Genomic DNA, 12,546 nt, shown 5'->3' with positions numbered 1-12,546 from the left:
AGCAAGAATGTCCTTCCTCAAGTTAGGAGACCAAAACTGTACTCCAGGTGTGGCCTCACCAAGGCCCTGTACAACTGTAGCAACACCTCCCTGCCCCTGTACTCAAATCCCCTCGCTATGAAGGCCAACATGCCATTTGCTTTCTTAACCGCCTGCTGTACCTACATGCCAACCTTCAATGACTGATGTACCATGACACCCAGGTCTCGTTGCACCTCCCCTTTTCCTAATCTGTCACCATTCAGATAATAGTCTGTCTCTGTTTTTACCACCAAAGTGGATAACCTCACATTTATCCACATTATACTTCATCTGCCATGCATTTGCCCACTCACCTAACCTATCCAAGTCACTCTGCAGCTTCATAGCATCCTCCTCGCAGCTCACACTGCCACCCAACTTAGTGTCATCCGCAAATTTGGAGATACTACATTTAATCCCCTCGTCTAAATCATTAATGTACAATGTAAACTGCTGGGGCCCCAGCACAGAACCTTGCGGTACCCCACTAGTCACTGCCTGCCATTCTGAAAAGTACCCATTTACTCCGGCTCTTTGCTTCCTGTCGGACAACCAGTTCTCAATCCACATCAGCACACTACCCCCAATCTCATGTGCTTTAACTTTGCACATTAATCTCTTGTGTGGGACCTTGTCGAAAGCCTTCTGAAAGTCCAAATATACCACATCAACTGGTTCTCCCTTGTCCACTTTACTGGAAACATCCTCAAAAAATTCCAGAAGATTTGTCAAGCATGATTTCCCTTTCACAAATCCATGCTGACTTGGACCTATCATGTCACCATTTTCCAAAATGCACTGCTATGACATCCTTAATAATTGATTCCATCATTTTACCCACTACTGAGGTCAGGCTGACCGGTCTATAATTCCGTTTTCTCTCTCCCTCCTTTTTTAAAAAGTGGGGTTACATTGGCTACCCTCCACTCAATAGGAACTGATCCAGAGTCAATGGAATGTTGGAAAATGACTGTCAATGCATCCATTATTTCCAAGGCCACCTCCTTAAGTACTCTGGGATGCAGTCCATCAGGCCCTGGGGATTTATCGGCCTTCAATCCCATCAATTTCCCCAACACAATTTCCCGACTAATAAAGATTTCCCTCAGTTCCTCCTCCTTACTGGACCCGCTGACCACTTTTATATCCGGAAGGTTGTTGGTGTCCTCCTTAGTGAATACCGAACCAAACTACTTGTTCAATTGGTCTGCCATTTCTTTGTTCCCAGTTATGACTTCCCCTGATTCTGACTGCAGGGGACCTACGTTTGTCTTTACTAACCTTTTTCTCTTTACATACCTATAGAAACTTTTGCAATCCGCCTTAATGTTCCCTGCAAGCTTCTTCTCATACTCCATTTTCCCTGCCCTAATCAAACCCTTTGTCCTCCTCTGCTGAGTTCTAAATTTCTCCCAGTCCCCTGGTACACTGCTATTTCTGGCCAATTTGTATGCCACTTCCTTGGCTTTAATACTAACCTTGGTTTCCCCTCGATAGCCACGGTTGAGCCACCTTCCCTTTTTTATTTTTACGCCAGACAGGAATGTACAATTGTTGTAGTGGAGCGGAGATGAGCGCTATAATGGGGTAATGACCAGGGTGAGAGTAATCATTTTAATAGGGACAAGGGCATCAAAGGTGGAGCTGAGGGTATGACTGAGCAGATGTTGTGCCGAATGTCGGGGCAATGGCTCGACAGTTGGAAATTTGAAAGTGCCATTGTCAGAGGTGGGTCCTGCACACGTCATTGTCAGAGTGATTGCTGAGAACGTTGACACTTACAAAGTCGAAGTACTGCTCGTAAGTGGAAAAAAAAACTAAACGTCACAATGATGTGCTGTATCTGAGAAATTCATTGGTGAAAGAGAGTGAAGTTTCACACGGAATGGTGGTAGATGAGTATGGAAAGCGTTTTCTACCAAAATTAGTGCCAGTGACGAACACACGCCTGGGGCTGGTCAGATTGTGCTTTGAGATCTAAGCCCCAGAGGAAGGGCACACCTATACTTCTTAGAAGGATTTCTAAATGTCATTGGCTAATTTTATAGGTAAGGTTATTGCAAGTTAATATATTCTGGTATAACTTCAACATTTACTTTTACCTTTTGGACCGTGAGGAAGCATCATCAAAAGGGCAATGAAAATTTGATGGTTCAGTTTTGATGTGGAGGATTAAGCAGTGCAGGAGTAACTATGTTGTTGCTAAAAGTCATTAATTTACATTATAGAACTTACAAGATATATTAAGGTGCAGAAAGGCACACCACATTTTATTAAGGCGCAGTGAAGCTAGGAAATTACAAGTAAAAAAAAATACAATGTTTGTATTAACATCTCAAACTTGTGTCTTGTCTGCTGTGTTGCTAAAAGCATACTGCAGCAGTCTATTTGACTTTGATGTAAATAACTGAATAAGCAGCCACAAGCATATCACACTTCCAAACCATCTACCTCAAATAGATGGTAGAATTAATAAAAAGCCTATGCTCAACCAAGACTCATCATTGCAGCCGACTTTGTTGAGAGCATGGTTTCATTTACTTTTTAAAAAGGTCATCACCAGAAGGTTGCAGATTTGATCCCTGGTTAGTTTAAAAAAAAACTGATCTTAGTTTAGACAGTAATGGTTTCGGTGTGGCCCAGGCTAACTGGGGAGAAAAACAAAAATCAGACATTTATTTTTCTTGATCAATACCCAATTAAAAAGTGTTTAGTGATACAAGATAATGGCAGGGCAGAGCATCCCACAAACTCTCAACACTCAAAAATGACAGTGAGAACCGATCAATTGAAATATACTCCACCACAAATCAATACAGTGGTACTGAAGGTGTGAATATATTTTTAGAGGCAGTGTGAGTTCCTGAAAAAAGTTTTGAATGAATACATGTAAATTTAATAGTTTATGTAACTGTTCAATAAAAGGAGTCATTTGTTTCAACACTTGCATGTGCTTTTATTGGCATTTTATTGATAAAAAACATTGTGGGGAAAATGCCCCACGTATTTCACTAAATATCCTTATAGATTTTCCCCCCTCCAATAATCTCAGAAGAGTTTAGAAAAATTCACTAGATTTCTGCAGATTCTGGAATTTGCGTTGTTCTGATTGTAGGTGGACTCCCTTCACAGAGCATTGTAGGTGGACTCCCTTTGCTGAAAGTTCATTTAGATCCACTGGTACTGTTCATACTTTGTGAAGTGGTATCTCTCCCAACTTGAGTGGAAATACTTTGAGTGCCTGCTACCTCCACCGTCACCTATTGTACAACATTTAAAAATAAAGTCCATTCCATCAAACAAACTGCTTTTCTAACTCACTAAATCCACAATATTTAGCCAGTGAGATTTTTCGTGAATCTGTTCATAACTAGTATAATATACATAGGCACATGAAACACTCATTTCATCCTGTGTACCAACATAGAGACCAATTAAGTATTAATCTTAATATTTTATTGGGTAAATGCTTTAAAATGTAACAATAGTGTTAAACTACTACATCGTTCCACAATCCATGTCTCACAGACCCACTGATCATTTTTTTTTATTATAAAGTCCCCCCCCCACACTTTTTTTTGACTTACGACCATACTATAAATGCCCATTTCAACAATCATCACACTAATAGTAATTGTAAAATTTTAAATGTGGAAGGAAGATCTAGTCATAATGGAAGGGGGTTCTTCACATATACTGTGGTGCCATTATTCAACAGTTACTAACAAGGAAAACACATTTTTTGGGCACAAGCTACACCAGGTAGCCGTCAACCCAGCATCACTGTAGCATCAGTAGGTAAATCAGTCTGCTGGTGACAGTGTTAACTCATTTCATCTTTAACATATAAAAAAACCACTAAAATAACTTAGAAACTAGATCCAAAAATTCTGAAAAGAATCGACTTCAATGTACAAAAACCGTCATACATGTGTTGTTACAAAAGTTTGAAACACAACTCTCTCGCTCTCTCAGTGCGATTGACAACCAGTGCAGTTACTGGGTCTAGAGTAAAATTAAGAAACAAGAGTTCAAACAACAATGGTAAAAATAATTAAACACATCTTTGTATAAAGATTTCCTGCTGGTCTCTAAGATACAGATTAAAGAAACCCTTAGGTCTGAGAGGCACACTAGGGGGCTTCTTCGATACAGCCACTGCATGGCAAAGTTACCAGTCATAATGTTCAACAGTGCTCATTGAGAATCTTCAAATTAAACTTAATTGAATCAATGCTACTAGCAAAGCCAGTTAGAAATTGTACAAAAATAAAAAACAAATTGTTAAAACCTCCTGCAGTAGCCTTGAAGGACTGGAAAGCAGGCTTAATTCACAGCAGCATTAGATCATGGCTGGAGGCATCTTTGGTTCAGTCTGAACGACAACGTGATGTAACCTCTACTGCACAACAGTATATAAAAATTGAACATGTTCAAGAGGTGGCAGGTAATGTAACAGCCCCATAAAAAATATTAAATATCTAATGCTTCAGTTTAACTTTTTCTCAAAGGAAAAAAATGACCAGCATGGACACACTGTCATGCTCCTATAGCTACACACGACGAGATATGTCCCGTTCCACCACGCCATGCAGGGAAGTATTGCTGACCTCGTCCTTGCAAGGCTGCAGGATTTTATTTATTTGTTTTCATCATTATTACACTGGTAGTAAAGTTTTGTATAATATCTGCATATATCAAGATTATTCCGATATGATCTCGGAGTCAGCATGACCAGTCACGTGACCCATTCAGAGTCGTATAGCACCATTTTTTTCCAACTAGTGGTGAGCTCAGGGAAAGGATGAGCATGCCGAGATGATGGACATGATGTTTAGAGAAATTCAGTAAACTAAGTTCCACTTGGCAGCCTATAAGATTGTTCAGTTTGTGCTATTTGTGTCAAAATTAAGGCAACACAAGTGAAATATAAATCAATTCTTTTGGACAATTACTGTGGATGCAAAACTCTTTCTTTCAATGCGAATAATGGAAGGAGTCATCTTAAACTGCAACTTCACACACTGAACTGGCTTTCACAGGAAGGAGAATAAAAACTGCTTTCACTATCTGAAAGTCTTACCAAGTCCCTTATCACTATTTCATCTACTCATTGAGGATATTCAAAAGCACAATTGGTATCAAATGTAAAAATCGGACTGTTTGAACATAGCCAATAAAGCAATCCCTTCATGGACCCTTGAAATTGTCATTGACAGTTTTTTTTACTATAGGGTCTCTAAACTTAGTCAATCCTCAATAATTAGCCAAACTTAAAAAAAATATGTCTTCAATATTCATTGGCTGTAAAGCGCTTTGAGATGTCCGGTGGTCATGAAAGGTGCTATAGAAATGCAAGTCTGTCTTTCTTTAATCAAGTATTTGAGCCTTAAGATCAGTTTTGACATGTTTACATTTGTAGTATAATTTCAAGGATCTTAAAAAAACAATTAGGTAGCCAAATCCACAGCTCAAATTTGAAAAGATTCACAAAGTCGATGAACTAATTAGGTTTGAGGAAATCCTTGAGGTATTGTCGCCAATTTAATTTATTTCAATTGTGCTTTAATGACTAGAGAATCTAAAACCGCTTAATCTGATCATTCAATCCAATACAAAGAAACACCTGTCCTTCAATATCGATTGTACAATAATCTCATGTATCCCTGATCTAAGCTCTTTCTTAATTTAGTCACCTGCACTGTGTTTCCTGATGCAATATAAATTTATTTTTTTTTATATAAAAAAAACAGCAGGCGAAAGTCGAGCTCAGCAAGTAACGCCATGTTGTTAAACTTCATATTTCTATTCTATTTTACTTCACTGGAATCAGAACTTGCTTGTCTGAAGCCTGTGGATGTTACAAGTTATGTGCTAGATTTGTGGTAACTGAGAACAGACATCAAAAATAACCCACATCTGATCATCTCCTGTTTTCCAAACAGTTCCTGTTAATAGGAAAATTTGCAATGTCATAATAAACTTTGCTAATTTAAATTTCCAACACTGACCATAAGTGTCTGAGCAAAATAAATTTTACACAAATGTGTTGGCAGCCTCAGGTTGCACAAAATACTGTGCATTAATGTTTCCTGAGTTATAGCACCATGCTTGCCCAGTCACCAAGTCTTAACTCCTCCTTTTCCAGTATAATTAACAATCCCTCATATTGACTAATGCAATCATATTGGAGTTCTAACCATAGAAAACAGAAAATTGTTAGTCAATCATCTATAAACTAAACAGCTCAACAAACGACATTTTTGTTTAACCACTCAAAGATTACATGTATATAAACAGGTGCTAGAACCAAAGAATCACAGCAGCCTGACTAGGTTTTCCTAGCAGCAAATCCACATCTGTACTGTTTTCTATACTAATTCAGTCAGAAATTGAGCTGGAACTATTTAAATCAGAAAAAAAGAAAATGTACTACTCTGCTGTACTGCCAAATGCCAAATGGCTGGTATACAACACTTCAAGGATGTGTGGTGTTGACTCAAAGATATATGCATTGGGTATACCTGTCTGTGTGAAAAGAAATTCAGAATCTGGTCATTATCTTCAATAATCCAAAACTCAATGGCCCCACTCCAAAGGGAGTACTGAGCACAGAATATGGTCTCATGAAAAAAAAATCATGTATACCAACAAGTCTTTCCCCTTATTCCTGGGGAAAACAGCAAGTGGCTCAGAGACTGGATGTACACAAATGTTATCACAATGCTGTACGTTCATGATCTACATAATCATATTCATAAATCAAATTACACTAAATTTATTTCCACTCCATGCAAGTTTTTGCAAAAAGAGAGACTTCATAGACAATTCTGTCCCCAGTCCCATAATGTATTAAGAAAAAACTCTTTCCCCACAAGGGAAAAAAATAAAACTGCATATACATATATACATATAATATACACTACTTAAAGGGTATGAGGCATCTTTTTGATTACTTTCCATCTGACAAGTATATCCAATAACTATTCTATTGTGGAAAGTTTTGAGAAACATCAGTCATGGGAGTCCTCTAAGTACATATTTGAGTACCACTCTTAACATAGGCATATGATACTTGAGTAATACAATTTAGCCCTTTTTATAAGCTATATCTTGGTTATCCTTTGAAGGTTGCACTTTAAAAACAAAAAAAGCTACATTTAAAAACAAAATGCATTTATACCAAAATGTTCAGTACAATAAAGGGATTGAATACAAATCAAAAGCAGCAGTGTTGCAATGATTTGTAACGCTTTTAGAGCATCTGAAACTACTTTGTAGTGTACTGACTTAAAGTTTATCTGATCATTGAAGAAATGTAGGTCCAATGTCTGCCCAAGAAAAAAGGTACTATTTGAAAAACCCTATTCTTGTAACTTAGAGTCCAGACTAGACTAGCCCACCTCATCTCAACTCTCCTTCCATTCATCCACAGATTTAAGAAATTTTGGGAATGCAAAAACAAAATGTGACAATTTCATTGGAAATAATTTTTTTAAAAAGGCATGCTGAAAGAAAATATATTGATTCATAATTATGAGGTGTTACCACCCGTTGCCAAATTGACATCAACTAAACAGCTGCATGTCACTATGGCAACGGAAACTATCATCATAAAATGGTACAGTAATAGAGATAGCTAGACCAGGAAGGGGAAGGGTCCCCTGGGAAGAGGTCCGCTGAAAGATCAAGTGACTGGTCATGCAAGTCATTGTCAGGAATAATGGTTGTACGGTGGTAGAGGGTGTGCAATGCCATTCTGGTAGTGGTGATGCTGGCGGTGAGCTAGATACTCTGAGTAACTCAGTGTCATCTTTTCACTATGGTACCTGCAGAGAACAGAAAAAGCTCTTTAATTACAGATTTTTTTTAAAAGCTTCATAAAAGCACTTCAATTGCCAATATGTTATGCATCCCCATTATATATATTTATGCAGCAAGACTATGCTGGGTCACCCTCATTCCACATCAATGGAGTCTAACTATTGAAATTAGTGATATCATGACCTACATCTAGGGTCTGGGTTCTTTGAAAGGAGATTCCAATAAAAACAAGCTTGGTTTTGAAACAAAAGCAAATAAGGGTTAGTATTTTAGATACTTACCTCAAATTCTTTATACCAAGATAACAATTACTAGCTCTATATTCCATCTACCATTTATTCCTAGTATTGTATCCATTTGCATACAAGCAATTTGATGCTCTTCTTTGCTCCCTCAGTACTACGTTGAAATGCCAACCAAAGAATCGGGCTAAATTATGTTCTTAAAGTCCACTCGAGGACTTGGAACATAATCTAGCCCAATTCTTTGTTGCAGTACAGAGTGAGTGCTACATTGTCACAGCTGCCAGCTTTTGGATGAAAAGGCCCTAGCTTCCTGTTCAGATGAGCAGAGGTGTTCTCTTATTGTCACAACATTTATCCCTCAACCACCACCACCAAAAACAGATTCATTGATCATTTATCATACTGTTATTTGTAGGACTTGCTGTGCGTTAATTTGCTGCCATACTTGTCTACATAACAGTGGCTACACCACAAGAGTAATTCATTGGCTGTGAACTGTTTGGGGGAATCCTGAGGCCATGAAAAGTGTTATAAAAAGGCAAGTTCTATTTATGGATGGCTGGAAGTGAACAGTGAAGCTGTAATTTAACTCCAAAGGTTGAATGATGTTTAAAATGGTGAATCCCCCGATCACATCCATATCTATTCTACTATACAATAACCATCCTGTGTGTAAATATTTGAACTCAGTAAAAATGAAAATGCTAAAGATTGTTAAAAGTAGCACCAAAATTACATTGAGGACCAAGAACTGGTATGAATTCAATACTACAAATTCATTACACAGCTCCTGTGTCATTCTGCAGCTGGAAAGGAAAATTACACAGTATAGATATTACTATAGCCATTTAGCGTTTGTGTCAACACTTTTAAAAGGCAGAAGCAAAGTACACAATGGTTAAATTACACTAAACTTCTACATTGCGGATAAGCAAAAGCTGCTCAGTGCTGTTTCAGATAATGGGGAAGACATGCAATCTCTTCAAACACAAGCTACAAATGCCAAAGCACCCATTTTACAAAAAAGCTGAAACTGTTTAATTTTAACACTCAGATTCATCACTCAACAGAAGTCAGCACACGACTTGTGTTTGCACGTCTTTCCAATTCAGCCATCTCCCACAATATGAATATTTTGTGGAGCCGAGACCCTCCACTGGTGTGAAATAGTCTTGATAACATTGTGATGTTTCTATACTGTGAAGTTCTACATTGGTAGAACAGCAGAATGAAATGTGCGTAGGCTGGAGTGACTTGCGGAGGCATGCAAACAAAAACAACAATTGATTTCTCTCTGGACACCTCCCCATGTCACCAATCTTTGCAGCCTACGAGTATTTCACTCAATTGTTCTAAAATAACTTAGCTAAAATAAAATCAATCAAAATGTTACTAAAATTCAGTATTAGTCATCCTGCCAAACTGAGGGACAAGATTTTGCCATCCCATTAAGTCAGTCGGTAGGAATGCATTAAGGGAAATTGGTTCCCAGAGAATTGCCCAATAAATTGTATGTACCACTTTATTCTGCTCGAGTCATTCCTATTATACTAACTTGATGTCCTAAACAGTCACCTCTCAACACCCACGGGAATTACCTCATCAAAAAAAAAATTCTTTACAATGCAGGAATTAGTTGCTATAATAATGTTATGCAGCAAAACAACCATGCTCTCAGTTTCTCTATATGTTGGTCATGACTCAGGCTGCATCGAATATTTTGCTCAAGTGGCTGTGTTTTATTTGAACTCAGTTAAGTGGCAACAAGCTATTCATTTGTGGTGGCATTATAGCTAAGCCCGCTACTTACCTCACAGACCTTCACATTACACCAGGAATTACAAAGTATCAGGAGTAGAATCCCATGCTAATATTTCCTTTTCCCTGCTCAAGAATGCAGAGGCCAATTGTCACAACTGTAATAGGACTACGGCTAAGATCAGTCAACTCAAGACAGATTAGGAATCAAACCTCTAAACTTTGATTTGCTCATTTTATACCTTTTGGGGAATGGGAGTGAGATAGTGAAGAACAGTTATGTTCCCAATAGAACCAATGTATGGACTGTAGACAATTAGTGTTACACACAACAGACTGAGTCAATCAAATGCCAGTTTAGAAAATTGCAATAAATTGTGTCACACATCAAGGATCGTGAGCAAAGAATTACCAACACAAAAACTGAAATCATGAAATAAATTCTTGTAAGAACCAGAATGAAACCACTAGAACTTTGCTTGCAGGTATCCATTAGTCATTTTTGTTTGAACATGATAGAAAATTCTATTTACTTCATTCTGATATATTTCAAAGAGTTGAGGAAGTTTTATTTGTCTACTCTGCAACCATTTTTATCACACGAGGCTGATTTCAGATCAATTTTATATTAAACACACGCTGAAAGGCATAGGTATAGCCATCTACCCTAGATCCAACCACAAATGTCAATCAAAATCACCTCGCTATATAGAAGTCCTGTCCAAAACATAAAATGCCAAGTTTTAAAATTATCTGAAGTCAATTTAAATATAGGAGCATATTAAAAGTATAATCATTTCACTTTTGTTACATTGATTTGCAAGCATGTCTGTTTTGTCTACACGAGTTCTGATCCAAGAATTGCATTTCTTGGCACTCATCTATCGAGGCAGTCTGTACTGTATCAGCACATGTTTTTTTAAACTACAAGTTGAAATGTTAAAGAATAAAGTCCAAAGGCAGATTGGTGTACAATCATAGACAAATACCAAGCAGTGCAATACCATTTAATCAGACCACAGTTAAAACACCTACATACAAGCTTTTGGAATAACAGATTTCTGCACATATAGTATGAAAGGAAACACAAAAGATTACGTATTTTTCAGGGTCTTGCCATTCTTTGGATTATAGCAGCCCTCATATAGAATAGCATCCAATCACTTCTTCATCACTGGGAACGACACCCATTGGTTTCCCTGCTCCTGCCAAATACAAAGGCTCAGGGCATGCACAATAGCTTTCTTTTTTTTTAAACCTACACTAGTCTACAAGTGATTTCCTTAAGAACTCCCCAAACATAAAACAACTACCACACAACCCCTGCTACCAAAATAGATCGGTCATAAACATTTTCCTAGGTGTTGGTTAAATTTAAACGACAATGCCTGGCAAACTTGCAAGAGGCACATCATGTAGCTGCTTTACAGACTGATTCCTAGAAACTGAAGAGGAGCCCAGAAAGTAGCCATGGAATGATAGAAAGGCCTTAAATGGAACTACGGGCTATTTACTGACTAAATAGCAAAGAAAAAAAACACTTGGCCAATTTGCTATGTTCTGTTTTATAGTTACCCAGGGTCTGCTCTCCACATGACAACAACTGGGACTTCCTGAAGTTTGTTGAACATCAAAAAAAAGTGCTCTGCATCCACCTACAGTTATCCAACTTAAAGGGAAGTGGATAAAAAGTGTACAACAATCTCCTGAACCAAAGGAACAGAGCCTACCATGGAGACATCCTGGCAAATTCAATCAATATATACCCTTGCCAAATCAACAAATTGATCTACAACCAAAGCTTGCAGCTCAATACTGCAAACTGAAACTACTGCTGTCTTCCAGCATTTGAAATCATACATTCAAAAAGAATTGATCAGCTTATAACGACTTCACTAAGGTCCCAGGTAGGAATTAAGAGGTCCATTTGGATGGAATATCCACACAGCTCACACAAACCAATACCCGATGTCAAATGTCAAATCCAAAGCTAGTGGCATGTGAAAGTCTCATGACAGCCAAGTATGCTCAAACAATACTTTAAACAGAGCTCAGTCAATACAGACATTCTAAAATATAATGGATCTCGCCATAGTAGGGGTATAAGCTGAATCCATTATAATTTCACAAACTTCCACTACTCAAAATCATGCTGGAAGTTTTCCTGGAGGTGGTGATCTCAACTACTTGTGAATAAAGATCTTGGTCTAGGAGCCAATGCCATTCAATAATCACACTGTTAAATGAAAATTATTTCAACTTTAGATGCAGAATTGGATCATCACTGTTCTTTTACCCCTCAGGTGGGTCTTACTCTCACACTCATCCTGTGCCAGTGTCACCAGAACTGGCTGACAGTTTTACCTAGAGCACATGCAATTTCTGCGTGCAGTTTTGGTTTCCATATTTACAAAAGGATATACTTGCTTTGGAGGCAGTTCAGAGAAGGTTCACTAGGTTGATTCCAGAGATGACTTATGAGGAAAGGTTGATTAGGTTGGTCCTCTACTCATTGGAATTCAGAAGAATGAGAGGTGATCTTATTGAAATGTATAAGATTATGAGGGGGCTTGACAAGGTGGATGCAGAGAGGATGTTTCCACTGATGGGGGAGACTAGAACTAGAGGGCATGTTCTTAGAAATAAGGGGCCACCCATTTAAAACAGAGATAAAGAGAAATTTCTTCTGAGGATTGTG

The 12,546-nt window shown here is 38.0% G+C and overlaps 1 protein-coding gene across 3 annotated transcripts in view; it reads right to left on the bottom strand.

The window, feature by feature from the left end:
* Positions 1-2,959: 2,959 nt before the first annotated feature.
* The window catches only part of LOC139265615 (nuclear protein AMMECR1-like), a 118,889-nt gene continuing 109,302 nt past the window's right edge, over positions 2,960-12,546 (bottom strand). Inside the window, exon 5 of one of the 3 annotated variants that reach the window (XM_070882760.1) lies at positions 2,960-7,850. In XM_070882760.1, the coding sequence (XP_070738861.1) occupies positions 7,736-7,850 (115 nt within the window). In that variant the 3' untranslated portion in view covers positions 2,960-7,735. The remainder of the gene's footprint in view (positions 7,851-12,546) is intronic. The other 2 variants (XM_070882762.1, XM_070882761.1) reach the window with 2 other exon arrangements.

The sequence above is a fragment of the Pristiophorus japonicus genome, chromosome 6 (assembly GCF_044704955.1).
Source record: "Pristiophorus japonicus isolate sPriJap1 chromosome 6, sPriJap1.hap1, whole genome shotgun sequence".
NCBI lineage: Eukaryota > Metazoa > Chordata > Chondrichthyes > Pristiophoridae > Pristiophorus > Pristiophorus japonicus.
Note: the sequence above shows the minus strand (reverse complement) of the source record. Positions and strands in the feature narration are given on the sequence as shown.